The 27,321-nt window shown below is 37.5% G+C and overlaps 1 protein-coding gene across 4 annotated transcripts in view; it reads right to left on the bottom strand.

The window, feature by feature from the left end:
• LOC127426074 (ephrin type-A receptor 8-like) overlaps positions 1-27,321 on the bottom strand; it is a 146,135-nt gene that overhangs the window by 86,046 nt on the left and 32,768 nt on the right. For all 4 annotated transcript variants that reach the window (XM_051672572.1, XM_051672574.1, XM_051672576.1 and 1 more), the window contains exon 2: positions 25,391-25,455. In XM_051672572.1, the coding sequence (XP_051528532.1) occupies positions 25,391-25,455 (65 nt within the window). The remainder of the gene's footprint in view (positions 1-25,390; positions 25,456-27,321) is intronic.

Here is a 27,321-nt window from a genome sequence, read left to right as displayed (position 1 = left end):
ATTAAGTAGTTTTAGTAAGCAAAATAGGATATATAATTTATATTAATTATTAAAAATCATTCGTTGAAGATGTCACTGAAAAAATGGCATTAGTTTACACTTTCTCAAGCATTTGCAATAAGGAGGTATGCAAAAAAATACACGACACAAAATTACTTTGGTATTATTTTTTGGTAGTGTCATGTCATGTTTTCCTTTAACTCAGGTTTTAGTGCAGTGTGAAAAGTTATACACAGCTCCAGAAAACCTGGCAGAGAAAAGTCTTGTATCAATTCTTGGTGATCTAATTTCAGATTAGTGGCTTGGATGAGAAAATCCTTTGGAAAAAAAAAGCAACACAGAACAACTGCCGATCCTAAAGTGGCATTGACACAATTATGCAGCATCAAACCAGACTATTAATCTTGGAAATATTCCCACCCTGTTTCACTCAAGTAAGAAATCTTGATTTTAATTGAATTCTCTTCCTGCTGATCGTAATACTGGCTTTTACATCGATAACCTTTTTGGAATGTGTGTGTTAACTGTGTATGTCGACCGCCAGCTAGCATACAGTGTTATGATTCATCCAGAGCAGTGTCTAGTCTTGACATATTCTGTGCTTCAAAGTATTGAGGCAAATAAATGAAGAGTCTAGAAAACTTCATAAGGCTTTAAATGTATAAATAACGATATGTAATACAAAAGGGCAATCAAAAAATAAAGTTATATTTTAGCTTAAGCAATATGACCAAAGGTGGTCTTAATTAAACCACCTAGAACAACCTAGAAACCGCCTATCAATGCCCTAGCAACCACACATAACATCCTAGCAAACCAATGAATGCTATGAAAGAGCAATTACATTTTCCTCTGAGGAGACATCTTCACTGGCTACTAATATACTGCTTCTGTGCAAATAGATCATCATGACACCAAATGTCTACCAACCTTTTGGGCCCTGCAAAATATTTGCTCAAGACCTTTGCGGTTCCTTTGTTGTACACTTTAGAGGATATGAAATATCAGTATTTATTCAAGTGCCTGTGGTCCTGAGCAGAGAGAAGAGAAGAGAGAACATCCTGCTTTACTTAATAAGGCGACGCTGTTCGAGGTAGATAAGTAGGAGTTATTTTTTTCTTGATGTAATTACTGCAAAAGTTACTGAGAAGCATTAAATATCAGCTATCAGAACTTCACAGACTTGTGTGGTGAAATGATACAATATATTTGGACAGGCAAGGACGAAGCTTCTGAACACTTACCATGTTGTTATACTGTAAATATTATTATGATCCTCATATCATTTTGTTTTTCTGTAAAATATATTTTTTTTATAGTATCTCCCACAAAATGTTAAACTGGTGTAATAAATGTTTTACTTTTTATTTCATTTTTTTCCTGTTTATTATTTACGATTATTATGATGTTAAATGCCCACCAGTTGTAACAATAATAGTAATGAATTATATATACATATATATACAGTACTGTGCAAAAGTCTTAGGCAGATAAGATGTTTCACAAAAGCATTTGTCTTAAGATGGTTATTTATATCTTCAGCTTTAGTGTGTCAATAGGAAATATAAATGTTAGACTCCCAAACATTACATTTGCAAATAGAAAAGATTAGAACAGAAGAACAGGGAGCCCTGCAACAACAAAGCCCCCCACTGAACATCGTGTATGTCTGAGATTACATGTAGAGACAGAAGTAATTGAGAATAGATAGAAGAACTGTGGTGAATTCTCCAAGAAGCTTGGAACATCCTATCTGCCAACAACCAAGAAAAGCTGTATCCAGGTTTACCTAGGAGAATTGGTGCTGTTTTGAAGGCAAAGGTGGTCACAACAAATTTTGATTTAACATTTTTTTTATGTTTACTGGACTTTGTATGACATTAAATGATAAATGAAAACTATTTATGGCATTATTTTTGAAGACATCCTCACTATGCAACATTTTTCCCAAGTGCCTAAAACTTTTGCACAGTATATATATATATATATATATATAATGTAATTATATAATGCTGTGGAAGTTAACCCTTTAACGCAAAATTCGTTTAACAACAAATTTGTGTTGTTGTTAATGCGTAATATGACACTTTCAATAATCCGTAGTTCATGAGAAGCGAGTTAATTCGCGCAAAAGCCGCTAATGTCACATGCATTGCCGTCGGGAAAACAGATGGTGGGAGACATTATGCTGAGACCTGCGCCAAGAGACCTGCCTATCATTGTAGCACAGCAGTAGAACATGCCCGCAAAGCACAGATAAGGCTCCTAACATTGTGACATGATTGCAGCGGCAAGACAGCTTCCATTTGAACACCTGCCTTGCACTGCGAGGCGTGGTGCAAGCGCGAGGCTAAAGTTGCGAGGCGCGGTGCGAGCGCGAAGTGAAAGTGTGAGTGCAAGGCGATCGTCTGTGTTCCGTGACTGCTACCGGGTCCTTCAATAACATATAACGTGTAAAGGCAGCCGGTGGAGTTTCTATTATATATATATATATATATATATATATATATATATATATATATATATATATATATATATATATATATATATGTTCATATAATAATATTACATTTAATCGATGGTCACATTTTGTTCATTTAAATGATGGTCACACTTTTAACCATTATTTTCAATTACTTTTATTGTATTCATATTATATATTTACTCTTAGAATGTTTGTACATATTTTCTTCAAAAAGACTATCTTCAAAAATCAAATTCTTAATAATATTATGATCATTTAGCATTTTTTTTTTTTTTTTTTTTTTGCACCTTAATGTAATTTCTTAAGCTTAAAATATTTCTTATTTTAAATTTTAGTTTGATTATGATGGTCCAAAAAAAAAAAAAAAACATTTATTTACTTTTAAAAAAAATAACACCAAAAGTCTACCAACTGTTGAACACTACAAAATATTTGTAGAAGTTGCAATGAATTACATATTAATATGATATAATTTATATAATTTAAGAATATTTTACATATTATCTTCAGAAAAAGGTTTAACTTTAATATATATATATATATATATATATATATATATATATATATATATATATATATATATATATATATATATATATATATTATAGTATTTTACAATTTATGAGTATCTCAATGTAAAAAAAAATGTTTAAGTTTAAAAAGTTTCTTATTCTAAAGTTAATTTTAAAATATGACAAATTAAAAAAGTAACATTTATTTACTTTTAATGCAATAAGATTGTCATTACACCAAAGGTCTACTAACCATTGAACACTTCTTAATATTGTAATATTTTACAAATTATGAGTATCTCAATTTAAAAGTTTTGTTGTTTTAAGTTTAAAAAGTTTTATTTTCAATATGATGATCAAATAAAAATAAAATAAAAAAAATTAACATTTATTTTCTTTTAATGCGATAAGATTATCGTGACACCAAAAGTCTACCAAATGTTGAACCTTATGAAATATTTGTAGAAGTTGCATTGAATTACATATTAATATGAGATTTTTAAAGAATATTTTTACATAATATCTTCAAAAAAGGGTTAACTTTAAAAAAAATCTTAATAATTTTATAATATTTTACAAATTATGTAATATCTCAATGTAAAAGTTTATTTTTTTTACGTTTTTTAATTTAAAGTTATTTTTGAATATGATGGTCAAATAATAATAAAAAAAATGTATTTACTTTTAATGCAATAAGATTGTCATGACACCAAAAGTCTACTAACCTTTGGACCTTACGAAATACTTACAGAAGTTGTAATAAATTACACATTAATATTATATAATTTTTTGGAATATTTTGACATAGTATCTTCAGGAAACTTACAATTTGTTATATCTAAATGTAAAAGTTTCTTAGTTTAATTTGTATTTTTTTATTGATTTATTTTTATTTTTATGTTTAGCTTGAAAATGATGGTAATTGTTTTTTAAAAGTAACATTTATTCACATGACTTTGGACTCTATGAATTATTTGCAAAATTTGTAATGAATTACATCTTCATATTTGATCTTTTTTTTTTCTTAGAATCTTCAAAAAAGGTTTAACTAAACTTTTTTTCTTAACAATATTTTACAATTCAACACTATCTCAATTCAAAAGTTTATTTTTCATTTGTTTGAAAAACAGTCACTTTTTACATAAAATGTTCATTTATTTACTTTTAATGCATTGAGTTTGTTGTTACTGCTCAGCAGCTCAGGGTGTTTTCTCAGCCCATTGCAAATGACCTTGATATGAATACAGCATGATGCAATTATTGCATGTTTGTGACAGTAAAACACTCCTGCCCATTTTCCCTGAACTCCATTCAGGTGCTGCTGCCACCCGTAAACTAATGCCGTGCCTCCAAGCAACAGCGCAGAGTGACACAGTGACACATTTGACGGTAACAGGGGAGTGGGTGGACATCTGTATACATCCATATCATCTCACTCTCAAAGTCCATTTGTCATCGTCCCTGCCTGTCTTATCACTCCGATCGATTGTGGTGGGTGGGTGGGCGAGAGGGGTTGGAAAGAAGGTGGGTGTCAACAGACATGTCATGGCAACCATGAGCCAAATGGGCACATAATGAAGTCATCCGACAGCAGCTGTCACAGCCTGAGTGATTTGCCGTAATGACAGCCTATGGCGACTGAAGCCCTGCAGGAATGTGCAGAAGGCTGAGATATCTGCCAGGGGTGAGCCTGGGGTCACTCGTCTGTCTGCCAACCAGAGTTGGACAGTAAAAAGCTATCTCACTATGAGTTCATGAAGGGGCATAAATGATTCAGGTCTTGTCGGCTGCGGTGAGGATCCATAACAATGGATTCAGAGACAAACTCTGGATCTGTCAATGTTGGCATCCATCATTAGTTGTACTTTTGTGAGCCTATATTAAAAATGTAAAAGTGAAGTGTGTAACATCTGCACCACCAGCATCGCCATTTTTTTCTAAGCGATCAGACTTTTTGCCTGGCAGGTGATAAGAGGGGCCAAAAAAAATCAAACTTACATTGAAGGAGGGTCCTGAACCATATATAGAGACCAGATTATCATAAATACAACCTGGTCTAATAGAAGAGCACGCAAGCCGATATGTGAGCCGAAAGTGTCATAGAAGCATCACAAAATGACGTGGTTGCTTCAACAATTGCATTTTTCATTTCACATTGCTTTTTATTACACTTTCGGTTAGGTTCAGGTTTAAGGTTTAGGGTAGGGTTTTGTTGATTTAAAACTCAATAGAGTACTAACCTAAAATCCTCATCTGTTCTGGGGAAAATGTAACTCACGTTCAGCACCAAACAGTGGACATTTTACCTCCAAACTGCCAGAACACCCTAGCATTGTGGCAGTGAGTTTTGCACAGGCAAACCCCACTCACATTTCCTTCAGAAAATGTTACAAAATATTTTTACTAAGGCATTTTATACACTCAAAAAAAAAAAAAAAAAAAAAAAAAAAAAGGGGGATTTATGCTTCTTGTTCAGTTTATTTAATTAAAATGAACTAAAGCAATACAATTTTAGAACACTTTGTCACAACTTGATTTCATTGAGTTCTATCCATTTAAATTGGTAAAATGGAAGTTTACTTAATCCATTTAAGTTGGGACTACATGAATACTTGAAGTGGTGTTAGGGCGAGTAAATGTTAAAATTAAGTTTTATTTTATGTTAAGTTTAATATTTAGTTATTCTGAGATTTAAAAGTGTTGTGTTGAGTTTTGGGGGTTACCATTATGTTAAAGAGTGGAGCTTTAGCTCATGATGATGACAGGTAAATATCACACATGAAATTAATTGCTTGCTTTGTTGAGTAAATGCTGTGCCTTGTAACGCTGTCGCTGGCAATGACAAAGATGATGACGTGTGATGAACCCAAGTGCAGTTTTATTAATAAACGTGAAATTCCAAAACCGTAACTCCCAACGTGAACAAAATACAAAAACATGACCTTGATTTGACATGATTAAACTTGACTTGATATGACATGAACCATTCAACAAAGTTAAACTCAGAAACAATGTTATATTAACAATACCTGACAATGGACAATGGCAAACATGATTCTTAAAATACATGGACAATGGAGAAACATGACAATGATAACCAATGACAAGACAGAACTAATAACAAGGTAACAAGACAACAAACCAATGAAAACAAGACACATGTATATGGAGGGAAACATGAAATCACATGACCAGGGGACCACATGACATGAAACACATGAACAAACACATTAAACATTACATATCCCCTCCACTAGGGGCGGCTTCTGACACCCCAAATCATGAACAAACACATGAAACATGACATAATCAAAAAGTTCTGTAGGGAGCTGGGGGGGGGGGGGTCTAGAGGTGTGGCTTGGCAAGACAGGGCGTGAAGCATGGGATAAGGGCAATGCCAGTGGAAGGTGGAGCCATGAGAGGCTCGAGGGACGGAGCCTTGAGAAACTTGAGGGGCGAAGCCATGGAAGGTGGAGCCGTGAGAGACTTGAAGGGTGACACCAGGGAACTTGGTACCCAAAGAGTAGCCGATGGTTCGAAGGGACATGGTGGAGCCGGAGGTTCAGAGGACCGAAGTAGCGCCGTAGGCTCGGAGGACCGAAATGGAGCTGGGGGATCAGAAGACAAAGGCGGAGCCAGTGGGACTGAGGACCAAGGTGAGCCATAGGGAAGAAGGTCCTTGATGAAGCTGCAGGCTCGGAGTGACGAAGCAAAGCTGGAGGATAGGAGAGGCCAGGTGGAGCCAGGTGACCAACTGACAAAGGTGGAGCCGGAGGGACGAGGGACCACAGAGAAGCCGATTGGCTGAAGGACCACGGTGGAGCTGAAGGGACATAGGGCCAAGGTGGGATTGAGGGATTGAAGGACCAAGGCAGAGTCCAGTGCTCGGAGGGTCTAGGCGGGGTCAGAGGGTCGAAAGTTCCCCTTGTCTGATCAGGAGAACAGAGGGTGGGAACAAGGGCAGGAACCAATTCCAGCTCAAATAGCCCAGTGAGAGATGGCTCTGGAATGGACAAGGCCTGCAACGCTGGTTCGTTGGCCAGAGGTGAGCCTAAGACCTTGCATGGAGCAGACTGAAGCTTGGCTGTGACATAGCATGGAGAACACTGAGGCGTGGCTGTGATGTAGCATGGAGCAGACTTGGGTGTGGCTGTGACATGGCATGGAGCAGGCTGAGGCGTTGCTGTGACATGGCATGGAGCAGGCTGAGGCGTGGCTGTGACATGGCAGGGAGCAGACTCAGGATCCGGGGCAAAAGGTGGCGCTAGCTCAGCAACCATGACGAGGAACTCTGGCTTGGTGGCCATGACGTGGAACTCTGGTTTGGCGGCCATGACGTGGAACTCTGGTTTGGCGGCCATGACGTGGAACTCTGGTTTGGCGGCCATGACGTCGGACTCAGGTTTGGCGGCCATGATGTGGGACTCGGGCTTGGTGGCCATGACGTGGAACTCCAGCTTGACGGCCATGACATGGAACTCCGGCTTGGCGGCCACGATGTGGAACTCCGGCTCGGCATCCACCTCCCCCACAGTGAACGTAGAACCACTTATCTGCAGGGCAAGGTCGATATACTGAGCCAGATTGAGGGGACTGCGACCACCAGGCATCAAGGAGGAAACCGGCTCACTCAATCCCACCCGGAAAATGTCCTTGAGGGCGATTTCATTAAAGTCAGGCCAGATCGTAAAAGTCCTCCACATAATTTCCCTTGTTGAAGACGCAGGATTTGAACCGCTGAGTTCATCTTGCAATGGTCAGGTATTCAATGACAAAGACGATGACGTGTGATGAACCCAAGTGCAGTTTTATTAACAAATGTGAAATTCCAAAGCCGTAACTCCCAACGTGAACAAAATACAAAAACATGAACTTGACTTTAACTTGACTTGACTTGATTAAACTTGACTTGACATGACATGAACCATCCAACAAAGTTACACTCACAAACAATGTTACATTAACAATACCTGACAATGGACAATTGACAATGGCAAACATGAGGCTTAAAATACATGGACAAGGGAGAAACATGACAATGATAACCAATGACAAGACAGAACTGATAGCAAGGTAACAAGACAATAAACCAATGAAAACAAGACACATGAACATGGAGGGAAACATGAAATCACATGACCAGGGGACCACATGACATGAAACACATGAACAAACACATTAAACATTACATGCCTAAACATAGCAAAGTTACTAAACTATACTCTGTAGTGCCAACCAATGTATTTAGCATGCTTAAATTCCCTTTCACTAGTTAGTACATAAAGGAATAGAAGAGATTTATTTGAGTTACATTGACATGTCTGATTTTGTTGGGTTTACCCAGTTCAACTGGGTCCTTTCTACACAAAACGTTTGTGTTGAGATTACATAGTAATTTTAAGTTAAGAAAACTCATTTCAAACATGTGGAACCACTGTCCACAACTGAATCAAGTTCAGCCAAAGAGCTATTTTTTAGTGTACCCTTGCTTATGACCCCTGGATGTCAGAACCAATAAATACAAATAATTAAAAAAAAAAAAAAATTCATTGGCTTGGCTTGATGAGAACTGTATGATAATTGGTAAAAGTGGGACTATTTTATATATTTTTTCAGCATCTTCAGAAACTTTGTTGAACTAGTGAGCTGTAAAATTAGCAATTATAGCCATCATTTAATCACTCTATACATCACGAACGTGCTTAAGATTTCTGTATCCGGCTGACAGCTTTAGTTCACCCAAAAATGAAAAGGATGTGTTGAGGAAACCTGTTTGAAAACCTGTTTGTCATTATTTTTAAAAATACGTTTTGTGATGCTAGTGGTGCAGAAATTAAACACTAAAGCTGATCTAATGTAACAGGTGTGTGCTGAACTATTGCAACACATCTTTCTCACGTTTCAGACGATGTCAGTTCCTCATCACTCGTTTCTACTTTATGCTCACATAAACTTCCATAAGCCTCCTATTTGCGTGAGGGAACGTGACGGATTTCATAGTCAAGGTGCTGCTTTAATCCAATTTTAATCCATCTTCCCGGGTCAGAGTGTCAGATGGCTTTTAATTCCCTTTTGTCAAGTTCTTGCTGAGAATGCAGCCCATTCTCATTTTTCATTCATACTTGCGTGTATTAAAATTGGTGCAACAAATTCATAAGGATAGATGCAAAATAGTTTGTAAAGTCAGCTGTGCGTGCCATCAAAGAGCCAAATATAATTGTTTTTTTTAATTAAATTATTATTATATTTATTAAAATAAATTTGAATATACGTTTATAAAATTAAAAATACAATTATTTACATTTCTTATAGTTTATCATTTAATTTTCGAAACATTTTATTGAATTTATATTTTTTATGGAAGGCTTTGTTTATGATGCAAAATATTTCACAATATAGATTAATGTGACAGCTTTATATGCCATTTCACTTTTATCTTAATGAATGACGATCATGAGTAATCACTATGGAGTGATTCTGACTGTATTTTCATTGGTTAATTTATTTCTTCACTGAAAAAAAAAAAAAAAAAAAAAAAAACCTGGAAAACACAGGTTGTTGATTTACAAATTCATATTATTTGTGATCTACACAACAAAATTGTGTTTCTCTTCTAAACTTGTTTCCTATTCATGTTATTCTCTCAAATGTGCACTGTACTAGATTGCATTATGTAGGGTGAATGTGAATCCTTTTCAGACAAAGAATTAATGAGGCAACCCAAGAGGAAAAATTATGTTGATGTTAACTTAATTGGTTCATGCGTAACCGATGTGTATGATTAAATCCTGTAAATTCAAAGCATTTTTTTTTTTTTTTTCAGTGTGTAGCATTAAACTCCAGTCTTTCACTAAACCTGGTTTAATATATTGTGTGGTAAAGTGAGATGTGACAAGCTCTTAGGCCTCACAGGACCCGATACTGAGATAGCAATGTGCCGAGAAGCTGTCAGAGAAGGCACAATATGATACTTGTCACTATCATGAGTGAGATAAAACTTTCAGTACACGGTAACAAACACCTGTTTCTGTACACTGAAAGTATTAACACATGACATAAAGGGGTCATGTCATGCATTCTTTTTAATGTACTTTTTATTTTCCTCGAAGGTTCACTTAAAATGATAGTAAAGTTTACCAAAATCACCAAAACGCAGAATGAGATGTGGAGTTCAAAGTGGTGGTTGACGTTTTATATATATATATACAACTGTTAGTTCCGGTCCTTGAATCTGATTGGACGAGAGACGTTCCATGAGTACTGATGGTCTCACACCATCAGCACTCGGACGCTTCACTGTGTGTATCACTAAACTAAAGTGTAAGAGCAGTGCAGATGTGTTAAGAGCCATCTGTCTCTTTACATTTAATATTGTGACATTACATATTTTAGCCAGCAGGTGGAGGCAAAGGACCATTTTTGTTTGTTATATGAGCCAGCTGGTGACGTGAAGTGAGTCAGCGTCACTCAGTGTTTATATTCAACAGCACTCCGTGATCGCTCATATTACTACTACACTACTAAAGCTAGGAAATAGCTTTAAACGGCTATAAACTAACAACTCAGCATTACGGCTCATCACAGCTGATTAATTACACATACTCAAGGCGCTTACCTCTTACCGGACTTTCCACATTGGAGAGGACAAAATGGCGGAGGAGACTGCGGTTTCTATAGTGAAAGACTCTTACGCACCGGCTACTGCAAAATAGGGAGGAATACCCCCGCTTGGATGGCTATTTTTCCACTGAGAAAATAGGATGCTTTTCACCAAAATGACATTATCTTCAGAAAGCTGACTAACAGACTACAGCATCATCAACAGGTGATCGCACACACTCCATATCTCTCTATCTCTCTCTCACTCTCACACACACACACACACACACACGCACACACATCCTTGTTTCTCCAATAACTTGTTAGAAACAGCCCAAGTCATGATTTTAGTTCTAAAGTGAAATTTTTGAATTACTAATGAAGGCTTGGACGCATCATTTGGTTTAAACTAGCAATGGCAGATTCTGATCCGTCACGTAAGCAAGTAGTTCCATGCACAAATGGGTTTTTTTTGTGACCGTACTCAAGTTTTCCTAATTTTTCTTTGAACTTTTCTTTGACTTGTTCATTGAACTGTTGTATATAAGCAATATCATACTCAGCACTGCAGTGATTACCTATCGCACTCGGCCTGCGGCCGAATCACAGCAGTGCTGATATAGGGCCATATCGCATTCTTGCTCGTGATATTGCTTAAGTATAAATAATATGCATGATTTAATAAATTAACATTAAGCAAGATTATTAAATGCTGTTAAAAATATTTTTAAGTGTTAGTTCATTCATGATACCCAGTACATTTTCTATTGTTACCAATATATTATTATATTTCCTATTTCAATTAAGAAGTTGTTTTTAAACTTATTTTTGTTGATAGTTATGTACATAAGGTTGTTTATACAGTATGTTAAGATAATCTGTTAATGATATTTATAATTTTAAATTGTAAAATATACAGGCACCACAACGCATTGTAACTGTATGTTTTACAGTGAAATTCTGGCAAGTTTTTTACAGTAGCTAATTTAAATGTGTATATTTACTGCAGGGCCAAACAAGCATCAACCCCAACTGATTTGACAAAGCATATGGCAGATATGCTTTAACCGTATGTCATGTTTCTTGTAGCTGTTCTCAATGAGAGTGTAAATCGAACCCAGAGTTGCAAAAGTCCTCTTTGCATGACACAATCAAACTTTTTCATCTAACCTGCAGGACGCACACAGTGCGAAGGTCCCTCCACTATGACAGATCATACGTCACAGCCGTACAGCCTTAAAAAAATGTCAAATAGAAACAGTAATCTCTTTGCGCTGTGCTCTTTTTGTCCCAGACGGTCTTGTGTATTGTGTGGTGCACCACACAAGTCACGTAGCATTCCGAGGAAGGCAAAATTTTCAGGAAAAGGAAGTGGCAAATCCTTGAAAATACAGATTTATATAGAGAGAAGTGTCCATGTAGCAAATATTTTTGTAAAAGGGAATCAGAGGGCACAAAGATGGCTGAAGTATTCAATCCATCTATACCGATTCCACAGACGGTACAGACAGTGCTGTAGCATTTTAACATGAGGGTCAGGCCTGCGACTACCAAACAAACTGTATATACCGTCTACGTGATCAGCATGTGCTGTATAAGTATTTTGTTTGTTCCACAAACATAAACTGTCTTTGGAGTCTGGAACTGCCCAGAGAAAATAATTATGGCTCAGAGGTTGCTCTTTTATAAAACATTGTTGACATAGAGTTAGAGTATAGAGCTATAAAATTAATGTGAAAAGTATTGGTCAGATAATTTATAGTAAAATAGTCTTTGAGTTCATACTGAGATCTCTGACTTTTATTGCAAATCTGAGCACAGATAGAGACATTTTTGAGACCTCTTCTGAAACTCTAGAGGAGACAAATGTGAGATTACTGGGTTTCTTTCTTAGTAAAAAAAAGCAAGAGACTTAAGATACAGCAAATGTCTTTGCACTCCATTTAATCTCACTGCTGTCTAGAAGAGATAACTGAGATATTACACAGTTCTCATTTGTGATTTTACAAATTACGATAATAATTTCATTTAGCCAATATATATCTTCCACTAATTTGATGAGAATCGTTTGAGTTCATGCTGAGATCTCTGACTTTTGACAGCAGACTTTGGCATATGAGCAAATTTGAGCACAGTCTGAGACATTTTTGAGATCTCTTCTGAAAGGAGTGACATGTGAGATTACTCCAGTGTGCTGTTTACACTGGTCTCAGAACAGTTCGAAATGCACCGAATTTTCATGCTAACTCCATATAAAGCCTCTGAAAGTAAAAACACATTTCTCAATGTGAAAATGCACAGTTAATAAAGGATTTCTAATTAAAACCTTGTACTATTGTACACATTAGTGTACATTGTGCTTAGTACCATGGCGTTTCACGATAAATCGCTCAAATTTTAAAAATGGCATATCGGATGAATCTAGAGACTCTAATATTTTGACTCAAACAGGTTTCAATGTAAAAACTTAATGCGGTTTCTTACCAGATGTAGTTTACTTGGCATTTCTGCCAAAGACAAACTCCGCTGTGATTCGTGCCATGTTGTTTTGTCACATGACTCCATACATCGAAAGTTTAAAATACAGTCGGTATAAATTAAATTATGCGTTGGGTATAGCGAGGCCAAAATATAACGTCCACACATGTGTATGCAGGGTCGCACAAGGTAATATCATTGCTGTCTAGGAGAAACAGATACAACATCTTTATGTCATGTCCGTAAATAAAGAAGAAAAGGTCCGGCTACTATAGCACGTGTATGGTGCAGTGGAAGGTGTGGTAGTAGCTTGAAGCTGAAAGCTTGAAGTCACAACAAATTAGCAACACTGACCATGAATTGTTCAAAAAGGCAACCCTCTGGGGAATCACCTGTTGTAAAAATACAGAAACCTTGAACCAAGAAGAGTCTGCAAGCAAAAAGGGAGCTTGCTAAAGAGCTGGCTACAACTCTGAGATCTGAAAAGATTTAAAACCGACCCAGAGATGGCTTTTTTCCTGCTCAAGAGGTAAGATATTTTATCTGACCGATAGTTAGGTAGCTCTCTAACATTAGTGCATTAGTTCGTTAAACAGCGTTAGCCTCTCTAAGGGGGCATTTTATTATGGGTTGTGTTTCTGTGGTGCTTGATTTCATTATCGAGGAAGGACAGTGTAAAATTTTAACTTTAAACTATCTACATATTCATCTTTTTAATTAGCCAACTAGTGACCATTTCCAGCTAAACAGGTTATCTCTTGAGCTAGGTATCTTGTAGCAAATGTTTTATGATCAGTAGGATAATCTGAATTTATGTTTTTTTTTTAGATATCAGAAAGAGTACACCGGTACACCTCAAACCATCAGATTCATCCACGCCAGAGAGTAGAGCCAAAGCGTAATTACCAAAACAATGTTCCTCTCCAAGTAACTTGCAGTTTTATGCTTCAATCGCTAGAGGGCCAAAAGTTACAAAGTGTAGCTTTAAATGAACAATTTAATATAATTATAATTTGGTTTTAGAGAAAGGGTCTCAGGGGAAACATCTCCATTTTCTCTCCATTTAATCTCATTGCTGTCTAGGAACAACAATTGAGACATTAAAGAGCTCTTATGTGTTTATATATATATATATATATATATATATATATATATATATATATATATATATATATATATATATATATATGTTTTCAGGACACAAATCTGAATTCAAATGAACAAAAAGAAATACAAGTACAGCTATTAGTGAAGAAAAGACAAGTTTCTGCATCTAACAGAGCATTGCCAAGTGTAAATGAGATATATTTGTCGTGACACATTTCAGTTGGGTCTACCGTGTACACATCAGACAGGTACACTAATTAATGCCAAGCTGATAAAGTTCGCGACTAATTTTAGCCAGCTGTCAAATAATAATTGGGGAGGAGATGCTGTCTGTGTCAGTGCGAATAGGCACACTAACAATCTATTTGCGGAAATTATTTTTACAGTTGAGAGAAGAAGATATAACTGCCTGCGTACCATGAGAGAGATGGTTTAACAGTCGTCGCTGGCCTTTGATGTTTATACAACACAGTAGATGTGAAAGTAAAAGGAGACAAAGATCAAGAAAGTAGCTTTCATTATCTGCGGTGAAATTAATATAACAAACAGTAATTAGAGGGCAAATGCAAAAGCGGATGCTCATTATCTAGAGGTTTTATTGCGTTCAGGCTTATTGACTTGTGCTGAAAGTGCACTCCAGTAAATTGTGTACATCCAATTTTCTACCTTTCATGTTGTAAGTAAGTGTGCTTTCAGTAAAGGGGGAAATCCATTTCATTTGTGCTCTTCTTCTTAGGACTGTCATTCAAAATTCGACTGTATTGGATGCAACAATTCTTTTTAAGGGAATAGTTCACCCAAAAAAGAAAATTCTGTCAACATTCGAATGTTAATTTACCCTGAAATCGACCTCATTCTGCCGAATTACTCACAAACGCCATCCCACATCAGATGTTTTGTATCAATTCAAATGTGTTCACCTCTCCCTGTGGCGCTGCTAACACCAGGTTCTTGTCCCATGGAAACCAAGAAGTAATCATGTTCACTCCGAGACACAGGTTCTGGTCAAAATGGAAACCAGGAAGTAATCACGCTCACTCTGAGACAAGGTTATAATAGTTTTACATTTTTGATTTAGTTTTTATTTCTATTTCGTTTTAAATGTTTCACTCCAATTTAGTTTAGTTTTCATTTTGTTTGTTAGTTCTTTGTTAGTTTTAGTTTAGTTTTAGTTGTTAAATATTTTAGAGTTTAGTTTTAGTTTTTCATTACATTTAGTTTTTATTTTAGTTTTAGTTTTTATATCAAGTGATACATATAGAATGGGGAAAACAGGCATTTGTGCAATGTGGGTCATATAGCTGGACACCCAAATGCACAGTTTGTAAATAATACTTGTAATATTACAAATTTTCATTTTGAGAGTCACATGACGCCATGTGAGGAGCGGACGTGTAAACGGCGAACTCTGTGGTAGTTTTTAATTATTTTATGTCATAAACTGGTGAGATTCGATACACCCTGCTACATATCTGTTCTGTGAAATCAACATGGCAAAGAATTCAAAATCCTCGGGCTCTGGAGATATTAAAAGACACTTATGTGCTCAAGCTGAAACCTCTGACAGGCCCGCAGACCAGGGACTCAGTTTGCACGGTGCGGTGGGAGAAATTCAACATCAACTGGCGAGCATGTCTGTGATGCTGATGAAAGTTGTTGCTGACTTAGAGGATATTGCTGTAATACATCGATTGATTACTGCGATGGAAACTAAATTCTCTGAGTTGGTTACAAGAATCGGGGATGTGGAGAGACAGACCGATTATCTGGAGTCATCGGAGAGGGAATTAGCTGCTAATCCGCTAGCGACCAAAATAGACTTGGAACGCGTTTTGGAAAAACTGGATGATTTGGAGAATCGTAGCCGGTGAAATAACATCTGAATTGTTGGAATTCCTGAGCATGAGGAGGGCCGAGATATGGTGAAATTCCTAGATTAGCTTTTCACAAGTCTGCTCGACATAACGGGCCATAAGCTGGAAATCGAGAGAGCTCACAGAGTCCCAGCTCAGAGATCCTCTGAGGGAAACAGGCCCCGATCAATTCTGGCCAAATTTCTGAGATCATCCAATAAAGATCTGGTGTTACGCAAGGCGAGGAGCAAAGTAGAGCTTTCTTGGAAGAATCACAACATTTTCTTGTTCCCGGACTTTGCGAATTCGACAAGAGAGAAATGTGATCGATTCACGGAATGCAAGAAACTCTTACATCAACGGAAGTTTTCTTTTGCTCTGATGTTCCCGGCCAAATTGAGGATAGATACTAAGGATGGCCGCAAAGTATTTACATGTCCCCAGCAAGCATTGTCTGTCATAGAGGCATTGGGGTGAGTAAGCCATTTGATGTTTCTCATGTGAGTGAGAACATGAGTAAGGAACGAGTGAGTGACAGATAGGGAACATCATGGTTACTTTCGTAACCTCCGTTCCCTGATGGAGGGAACAAGACGTTGTGTCCCTCTTGCCACAATGCTGAACTACCCGCTGAAATGGCCGGGACCTGGTCTCGGCTCCTCAGCAGAAAACCTGAATGAGTGGTTGCATACCAGCTCCTTTTATACCCATATGTCCGGGGCAGTGGCATGCAAATTCCACGCGTCAATTCTCATTGGCCTTTTTTCAAAAAAGCAGAGGTGTTTGGGGCTCCTAAGAGTGACCCCTGATAGAATATACATTCCTCTGATCACACCAGGATTTGTTGATCATAAAACATACACTACCACCTCTGCTTTTACCTTTGAGGTCTTTCACTCTGTCCGCTTGGTGCACGGAGAGACCCATGGGTTTGATGGCTGAGTCTGGAATCTCTGCAGACATCCAAGTTTCTGTAAGGCAAATGCAGCAGTCCCTCGTTTCTCATTGGAAAGAGATCCACGCTCTCAGCTCGCAGAGCTTGTTGTCTAGAGACTGAACATTTGCCAGTAGAATGCTGGGTAGCGGGGGTCGATTTGCATGACGTCTTAGTCTGACAAGAATGCCGGCTCTCCTTCCCCTTTTTTGGCTGCATTTCTGTGGCCGGGCAGCCCAGTCAAAGGACTCCACTGTCGTGTTTGAAAACAGTGGGTCGGCATTGAGGTATTTAAAGTCTGGTTTTTGGTGTGCTATTGCAGAACTAATGTCCAAAAGTGTTTGTCTATCACAGACAATAAGGCAGACAACATCCAAGGCAAAAAACATAAGAATTGTAGACAAAACAAACAAAACACTGCAATATTGGGTCGGAGTTCGCAGCGCAGCAGCCATACTCGGCACCATCTTGAGTCATTACATTGATAAGTAACCATCTACAATTCAAATGTCTTAAACAGATTAAAGATAAATTAGGAAGAGTCATTATTGTTTTAGCTGAAATTCAGGGACAAAGGTTGATTTTGGTTAATATTTATTCACCTACCGATGATCAGGGCTTTTTTTTATAGATCTTGAAGGGATGTTGCAAGCCGCTGGCACCACTCATGATATAATATTGGGAGGAGGCTTTAATCTATTGATGGATTCATTCCTTGATCATAGTGAAGCAAAAGTGTGTAAGCCCCCTAGAGCAACACTGATGCTTCACAGGATGTGTAAAAATCTTGGTCTTGCAGATATTTGGCGAATTTTGAACCCATCTGGTAGGGACTATTCATTTTTTCCATCAGTCCATAAGATTTATTCGAGAATAGATTTTTTTATATATATATCTAAGTCCCTCATTTCATCTGTTGTTGATTGCTCAATTGGAAAGAGTTTAGTCTCAGATCATGCCCTGGTGAGTTTAGAGGTGTTGCCACATATGGAGAAAAAGAAATCATATAGTTGGCGCTTTAATGTATCCCTTTTGCAAAATTCTGATTTCCAACAAATGTTAAAAGCTGAAATCAGTGATTATATGGAGACCAACTGGTCTTCAGTATCCTCTGTGGGCGTAGCTTGGGAGGCACTTAAGGCGGTTCTTAGGGGTTGGATCATGCAGTGTGCCTCATACATCAAAAAATCCAAAGCACGAGAACTCGTGGAGTTTGAAGGAATTTTTAAAAGTGCAGAGGCAGGGCTGAAGTGACGAATGTTGCCTGATGGCCTGATTGAAATACAGATATAATACTATTTTGTCACTGAAAGTGGAGTTTTGGTTATTCAGGGCAAGACTGTCATATTCTGAGTCAGGGGACAAAGCAGGAAAACTTTTGGCTAGATATATAAAGCAGAGAGGGTCTTTTTCTACTGTTCCCTCAGTGAAATCTGCTGGTGGTGAAATATTTACCGCAGTCATTGATATTAATAATGCTTTTAAAGAGTTCTATCTTGATCTTTATAGTTCCACATCTTCGTCTACTGATGAAGATAATAGAAACTTTGTGGAACCTCTAGAACTCCCTAAATTGACGACTGAGCAAAATTTTTTCTTGATTCTGAGATAACCTTGGAGGAGCTTGACGAGTTAAATAAAGCCCTGCCTACAGGTAAGGCTCTGGGGCCAGATAGCTTTGCCTCTGAATTATTTAGATCTTATGCTACAGAACTGGCTCCACTTTTGTTAGAAGTTTACTCGGAATCATTAAAGAATGGAACGCTTCCGCCAACCATGACACAAGCCCAGATAAGTCTGATACTTAAAAAGGACAAAGATCCAAGCAAGTGTAAGAGTTACCGTCCAATTTCCCTGATCCAGCTAGACGTTAAAATATTGTCCAAAATTTTGGCTAATCGATTAAGTAAATTTATGACATCTCTTATACATATAGATCAGGTGGGGTTTATTCGGGGCCGCAGCTCTTCTGATAACATTAGGCTTTTCATCAATATCATGTGGTCAGTGGCGAATGATCAGACTCCGGTCGCTGCCATCTCACTTGATGGCGAAAATGCATTTGATATGGTAGAATGGGATTATCTTTTTAAGATTTTGTAAATGTATGGGTTTGGGAGTAAGTTTTTTGGATGGAATAAGTTACTTTATAGACACCCTGTAGCGGCGGTACAAACAAATGGATTCATTTCAGATTATTTCACTCTGGATAGGGGCACCCGGCAGGGTTGCCCTCTTTCCCCATTATTGTTCTGTCTTGCCCTGGAACCATTAGCAGCCATGATAAGAAAGGAGGATGATTTACCAAGGGTGATGGCGGGAAATATGGTGCATAAGCTTCTGCTTTACGCAGATGATATATTATTATTCGTCTCCGACCCTACTAGATCTATGCTTGCCTCCACAGAAGTATCAATTCCTTTTCTAAGTTCTCAGGATACAGAGTTAATTGGTCTAAATCTGAAGCTTTGGCTCTGACAGCATACTGCCCAGTAATGGCTATCCAGCCAGGCACCTTCCAGTGACCCAAACAGGGCATTAAGTATTTGGGTATTTTATTCCCAGAAAATTTGTCTGATTTAATTAGAGTTAATTTTGACCCTTTAATAAAAAGGTTTTCGAGCGATGTGGGCAGGTGGGCTCCATTACATTTATCGATGATTTTGAAGGTTAATGTTATTAAATGAACTGTATTCCAAAATTCAACTACCTGCTACAGTCATTCCCTATAGATGTCCCCTTCTCTTATTTCAAGCAATTTGAGAGCATAGCGCAGTCTTTCATTTGGAATGGTAAGCGTCCCAAATTACATTTCAGTAAACTGCATAGGCCGATTGACAAAGGTGGGCTAGGCCTACCCAAGATTTTGTTTTATTATTATGCATTCTGTCTCAGACATTTGGCTCATTGGCCGCTTCCACCTGAAAGAGCCCTTCCATAGTTTTGTATTGAACAGGAAGTTCTTGCTCCTATTATGCCATTGCAAAGCCTTTCTATCAATCTAACCGGAGAAGTTAAATTACACCCTGTTATCTCGCATTTGCATTCGGTATGGACAAAAGTGTCCATAGTATTTTATACGGATATTTATTTAAATGTTGCCTCGAGCTTATGGTTGAACTCTAAACTGCAAAATTAATAAGTCCCCTTTCTGCTGGTCAGAGTGGATTGTGAGGGGGGTAACTACACTCGGTGACCTACATGAGAGTAGTGGATTGAGGTCCTTTGAAAATTTGGTTCAACTTTTTTGGATCCCTGATCTCAGTTTTTTAGGTATCTACAGCTGTGCCACTTGCTCTGTACTATATTTGGGAATAGCATTCACCCCCCCTAAAGTGGCAGATACTATGAGAGTGGTGATTACTGCTTTTGGAAAAGGTCATGAGGCATCAGTGCGGGCATCTGTGGGATGGAACCTTGACCACTCTCAAGAGATACTGGGGGAAAGATTTAAACCAGAATTGGAGGAGGGAGATTGGGCTGGGATTCTAAAAAAAATGTCAAGACTGCATCTAGAGACGCAAGGGTGTGCCTTATGCAATTCAAGATATTACATCGGTTCTATTAGACCCCCTCTAGATTGTATAGGCTTGGTCTTAAAGACACACCCACCTTCTGGCAATGTCAATCAGAGGATGGAGACATAACCCATGTCTTTTGGGGGTGTGTTGAGATCCAGGAGTTCTGGTTAAAGGTTCAGAGTCTAGTGTGTGATGTATTAGGCACTTTGGTATTATTTTGCCCAAGACTCTGTATTTTGGGCAATGCGGCAGTCATCGACATGGAAATCGGACACATAATGAGTTGGGTCTTAATAACTGTCATGATCGGCAGACAGATAAATTGAAGGGGCTGGAGGTCAGCTGGAGCACCCTCCTTTAAGGAGTGGTGCTCGGAGATGGGAAGGGTGGTGGCGTTTGAGGAGGGGTCGTTTAGTAGAATGGGAAAGTACAATGGGCTCGTGGAGAAATGGGGTGGGTATATATCATTTAAGGATGGGTGATTATCTTTATTATATTTTTTATTTATTTATTTATTTTTGTATTTGCGACCACTGGGATGTTGTTGGGGCCAGGGTGGGGTTGGGGATTGGGAGGGGGAGGAGTAATAATGGGGGTAAAGATTGATTCTGTGTATATATGTTTTGCTTTTCTGTGTTTATTTATAAGAATCAATAAAAATTGTTAATCTGAAAAAAATTTCTTTTTAATAAGACCAACTGAATTTCATTACTGATATTACAGTAGAAGAAAACACAATTCCTATTTATGAATGCCTCTTTTTTTATTGAACTTTAACCACAAAGTCCTCTTTGGCGCATTTGACATGAGAAAGTAAGTCTTGTCGCAATTCTGAAAATTGAACATCAACATCAACTCTATACCAATTCCAAATGAAATGTAAAACAAATCACATATTGACGGTGTATGACAGAATGAGAGAAAAGACTGTGTGTGTGTGGGGGGGGGGGGGGGGGGAGAGAGAGAGAGAGAAAGTCAGAATACATTACTGGATATTATATTGTTTCTGTTCTCTTTGTTTTCACATCATGCATTGGCAACACAATGAACAGTCATTCCAATAAAGGTTCAAATGTGTCATAATTGAAGTCCCAGACACGGCTGGCGCATTTTCTATAGGGTGACCAGATTTTGAAAGTCTCAAACTAGGACACCTGGGGGGTATATATATCTATATATATATATATATATATATATATATATATATATATATATATGTATATATATTATATATATATATATATATATATATATATATATATATATATATATATATAGATATAGATATAGATATATAGATAGATAGATAGATATAGATGTGTAGCTAAATTCAATATAACATCTTTTAGATGTGAAATGTTATTTTATTTTATTATATATTGTTTATATGATTTTAACCATATTTTTGATATTTGTAAAATGTACCAATTCTATGCATATGATGTCATACCGCATGTGTAATAATGATATGACTTGTCAGTGCTTGAAATTTCTTGTCAGCTACACATTTTTACACAAAATGTGCACCATTGGAACTTAAATGCGGAAATGTGTAATTGTATTTTAACTTTTAAGTGCTTGTACTATTAAAAAAAATACAGCTGTATGAGTATGACTTGCAATCTCTTATTTAACACTGTGGCCAAGGGAAAGTGAACATTTACAGTGACAGCAAAACATTTCAATTCCATTTTCACGTGTTGTGCAAAGAAATAGATTGGCTTCTTTCAGCTTGTTGAACATGCATTTTCATTTGGGCATTTCTAATTTGCATTGGATGATGACAGGGAGCAGCAGAGAGCGCCAAGCGCATGAGTCGTTGTTATGGTAACCAGATTCTGAACGGACTGCTGTAAAACTAGAATGAAAGTTTTGTCAAATCAATGTGCAATGCAATAAAATATCTTCCCTTCCCTGCAATTGATACCAGACACGATACCAAGAAGAACGTGAGGATATTTAATTTAAAAGAAAAAAAATCAGTGAGCCTAACAGCTGAAACCAGGACATTATTAAATTTTTCTGAGAAATGATGGGATGCCAGGACACACCTCGTAAAACCGGGACTGACTTCTGGTCACCCTTGTTTTCTACCTGCTTGGAAAATGTATTCTAGTTTAGTTTCAGTTTTTCCAATTATGTTTATTTTTATTTTTATTTCAGTTTACAAAAAAATGTTTTTTTACGTTTAGTTTATGTTTTAGTTTACAATAATAACCTTGCTTGCTCCAAGACACAGGTTCTGGTCCCGTGGAAACCAGGAATTAATCGGTTTCACATAAACAATGGTGAGTGTGATTCTGTGGTTGCATTTTTGCTCTAAAATTACATTTTTACTCCACTGATGGTGAGGTTTAGGGTTGTGGCTTGTGTTAGGGGGTAGGGTTCCTTTTAGGGAAGCTACGATCAATCGGCCACCAATCGATATCAAACTGATCTCCAAATCCAAACTGCACCAACAGCAGCATCTGTTTAGACCACAAGTATGTGCTCTTTGTCCACTCTCTTCTCATCTCTTTAATCACACAAGAGTGTGTGTGTTCCACTCATTAATGATCCAGTGGGAACAAGTGGAAGCGGAACTAATATTACCATCATCTAACCCAATGAAAAGGTAGGGACGTAGTTAGGAATAAAATAATTTGATATCAAATATTTCAATAGTATATTATGATGCAAAAATAAATACAATATAAAAAATAAAATTATGAATTACAATAATTAAATGAAATAGTGACAATGAATAACCACATCTATCACATTAAGTTTAATATGGGTTATCAGTTCGAATTCAGTTTGTAACTAAGCCTTGTTCTTTATAGGGCTATCTATCCTAATATAGAGAATATTTTGTGAAAGTCTACTTGTTGTTAAGGCCTATTAAAAACTTTCATTTTAAAAATGAATATTTTTAACCTACAGCATTTTAGTCAGCAAAAAACTTATCATCAGCTATGGTATAACAACAGGATAATTCAGATAACAGTGACAGTGATCAGAAAGCTTCTAGAACCAGTTATGACAGAGCTCCTCATAAAGGTTAAATGATCAGTATCAGGATCAGTATTGACCAATCAGATGACAAGAAATTGGAGACTGGAGGGCGTTAAGAGTTCCCCCTCCTCAAAAACCCCAATTTAACACCTGCTTTCATGGTGCTTTTGTGTCCTTTTTGGAGCTCAACAGCCATCATCCCCATACACTTGTATGACAAGTAAAATAATGGCCAGTGCATTCTTCAAAATGTAATCCTTTGTGTTCTACAGAAGATAGAAAATTATACAGATTTCCAACAACATAAGGGTGAGTAATAATTCCTTTAAAACTTCAGAAATACCCCCCTTTTAAATCCATATTCAGAGACTCTTTGATTTTATTCTGTTCCGCCTCTGCTAAACTTGTGAAATGATAATAGCGGGATTGTTACATCAATGGCGGCGATGAGTTGCAGGCTTTGGTAATTGTCGCCTTACGGGGAGGTGTGTCACTCCGAGGGACATCATCATGCCATCAGAATCTGACAGCCACCCTCGCTAATTGTGACAGTTCAACGCTTAGATCACATCGTGCGCCGCTAATTCAATACCCCATGCATCATTTTCTCAATTAGAATATGCAAATACCCCCGACTTGAAAACAGACAACAGCCTCCAACTCTCAACATTGCCATGGTTTTTTCACTCTTTCGCTCTGTCCTGTCCTCTACCCCCCCCCTTTCTCTTTCAGGGCAGACTGAGAGTGGTTGAATAATGTGTCAAAGTGACAAGTGAGACAGAGGAGCTGGGGATTAGGGAAAGTGTGTGTACTTGTTTGTTTGTGTGTGTGTGTGTGTGTGTGTACAAAGCATATGTCAGCAATCACAGTGTTTTCTGCATCTGCGCTGACAGGCACAAATCTTTAAACACATTTCACATGCTATAAACAAACAGAATAATATAGAGAAAAAAAAATCATACAAGTTGGAAAAATCTGACCTTTTAACCTCAACAGAAATTGAAGGCACAAATAAAAGCGAAACATATTCTACACACATGTGATCACAAGTGCTTCTAACTACGCAAGCTTTATTTCATGGGAAGTTGCACTCCAAATTTTGTCAGATAGTAATTCATAAAACATTGAAAGTACATGTTGCATTCTCAACATTGCCACAAGGACTATTGCAGACATTAGTGTGAACTGTCCGCTTCTACGGTAAGTTTTCTCTGTCAAGTCAACTACTTTCATGGCGGAGAAACATTATAAAGATAAGATTATTGAACAAGTATGTTACCTGAATAGTAACATCCAGTTTAATGGCACAGACTTTTGAAGGTAACTCTATCGCCCCCTTGAGTACTGAGGTTTGTTACCACCACAGCAACGCAAGAATGCACGTTAACGTGCATGTTAAACCTGACCACACATTGGCAATGCGTTGGCCAAGCACTCACATTTGCGTATGTTTCTGGCCTAAACGCTTAAGGTTGCTGTGTGTAATTCCTGTGCCACTAATGCCACCCAACGGAACTGCAAAAAATATTGTTTACAAACAGGTTATAAACTGTGGTTGGTCGCTTGACATGTCAGTCAGATGTTCTCTTTCCTTCTAAGTGGGTGGGTCTTGGCCAGAAAAAGCTGCAAAGTGGAGTAGACTTTCAGAAGCCTGGCAAGTCAGAAGCCTGGCTACGAGAAGCTATCCTGTTTTAAACTTACGCCATTTTTTGAACCAGAAGTTGACATGTCGGGCTGCACAGTGTTAAGACTCTACAGAAAGTCAACCTACGTATGGCTTACCTACAGTTGTCTCTGTACATTAAACTGAATTATGAGAAAGAATGTATTTAAACATCACACATAAAACAGATGTCAGTTTTAAAACACACATACTGTAATGTTAAATAAAACCGGACATTTCTTACCCCATGTGAAGGATATGTGAGCCAGCCCCAGTCTCCTGATATTTTCGTTGTGTCCAGGATATTCACTGTAAATTGAAAATAAGTACATGTTACAATGGTAATCAAAAGCACTGTTTTTCCTGCAATTATATTAGTGGAACTAAGTTTATGATTTTACGCCCAGCCAAGTAAATTGGGAATGCATACACTGTTTTGGCTAAATTGTAGGCTAAATGTCTTCTCTTTTAAACTGATACAAAAGTTTTAGAAAACATATCATTCAAACAAACTGCTCGGCAGACATAGGGCGAATTCCAATTGAAAGTGATCATCCCTACGCCTTACTCACTACAGAGGACAGAGCTCTAGATATAGGCAACCTGAATGGAGCATGACATTACAGTTTGAATGTAGCCATCACTAAAAGTCTTGTGACAGGGTCCTTGGTGAAAAAAATAAACTTTCTTACTTTAGTTTGGAACGACCCTTCGAGTGGCGTCCCCTTCTCGAAGTGCCCTTCAAGGGCACAAAAATGCCGTTTGGAAAATGCACATAGTGACCTGTGACCTCAACACCAGACAACCTGATCTCTAATCTCCCAGAGACTGATGTCTAATGTCATTATCATAAAGCAAACTGGGAATAAACCACAAGTACCCTCTTCTCAAAGCAAGAGCCAAAGCTTTTACAAATAATTTCCTAAATGTTTGGTTAATGGCCCATAAATGAGTTTAAACTCCTTTATGGCTGGACCAATTACATTGCCACATTAGCCCAGTGTTTAACATTTAGTGTCAATTGAATTCAAAATGGACAAGCTAGACTTTCTTGCTCTATTAAGGGTTCCCATCCTTTTTGACCAATTAAATTCTATGACTTTTTTCATTCATTTGTGATTTCTGGAAACCGATTTTTTAAAATAATTTTTATTCAGACTGATTCGCTAATGAATCATTCAGACCAATTTGTGAACCCTTTAAACAAATTAAAAAATTTGTTCACAATCGCCATGGTTTGCAAGCAAATTCTACTCAACACAAGAACATTATTTAGGAGATTAATTATTTCTGAATAAAATAACGGTAAAAATAAAGAAATAAATAGAAAAACAATATATTCACTATAGAAATTTCCTTTTAAGATTTAGTCATTTTGCAAATTTTTTCCAGGCCTGAAAACAAAATGTTATAATTCCCTGATATTTCCAGGTTTTCCATGACAGTGCGAACCCTGTCTATTAAAATAAATAAATAAATAAAAATAGAAACGTCATACACCACAGTGTCACATGAGCCTTCAAAACCATACAATTATTCAAAACTATTGTACAATACTGAGCCATGGGGAGCAGAAAAGAACTGTCAAAAGACCTGCGTAACTAGGTAATGGAACTTTATAAAGATGGAAAAGGATATCAAAAGATATCCAAAGCCTTGAAAATGCCAGTCAGTACTGTTCAATCACTTATTAAGAAGTGGAAAATTCTGGGATCTCTTGATACCAAGCCAAGGTCAGGTAGACCAAGAAAGATTTCAGCCACAACTGCCAGAAGAATTGTTTGGGATACAAAGAAAAACCCACATGTAACCTCAGGAGAAATACAGGCTGCTCTGCAAAAAGATAGTGTGGTTGTTTCAAGGAGCACAATACAACGATACTTGAACAAAAATGAGCTGCATGGTCGAGTTGCCAGAAAGAAGCCTTTACTGCACCAATGCCACAAAAAAGCCCGGTTACAATATGCCCGACATCACCTTGACATGCCTCAAAGCTTCTGGCATACTATAATTTGGAGTGACGATACCAAAATAGACCTTTATGGTCACAACCATAAGCGCTATATTTGGAGAGGGGTCAACAAGGCCTATAGTGAAACGAATACCATCCCCACTGTGAAGCATGGTGGTGGCTCACTGATGTTTTGGGGGTGTGTGAGCTCTAAAGGCACAGGG

Source organism: Myxocyprinus asiaticus, chromosome 35 (genome assembly GCF_019703515.2).
Source record: "Myxocyprinus asiaticus isolate MX2 ecotype Aquarium Trade chromosome 35, UBuf_Myxa_2, whole genome shotgun sequence".
Classification (NCBI taxonomy): Eukaryota; Metazoa; Chordata; class Actinopteri; order Cypriniformes; family Catostomidae; genus Myxocyprinus; species Myxocyprinus asiaticus.
Note: the sequence above shows the minus strand (reverse complement) of the source record. Positions and strands in the feature narration are given on the sequence as shown.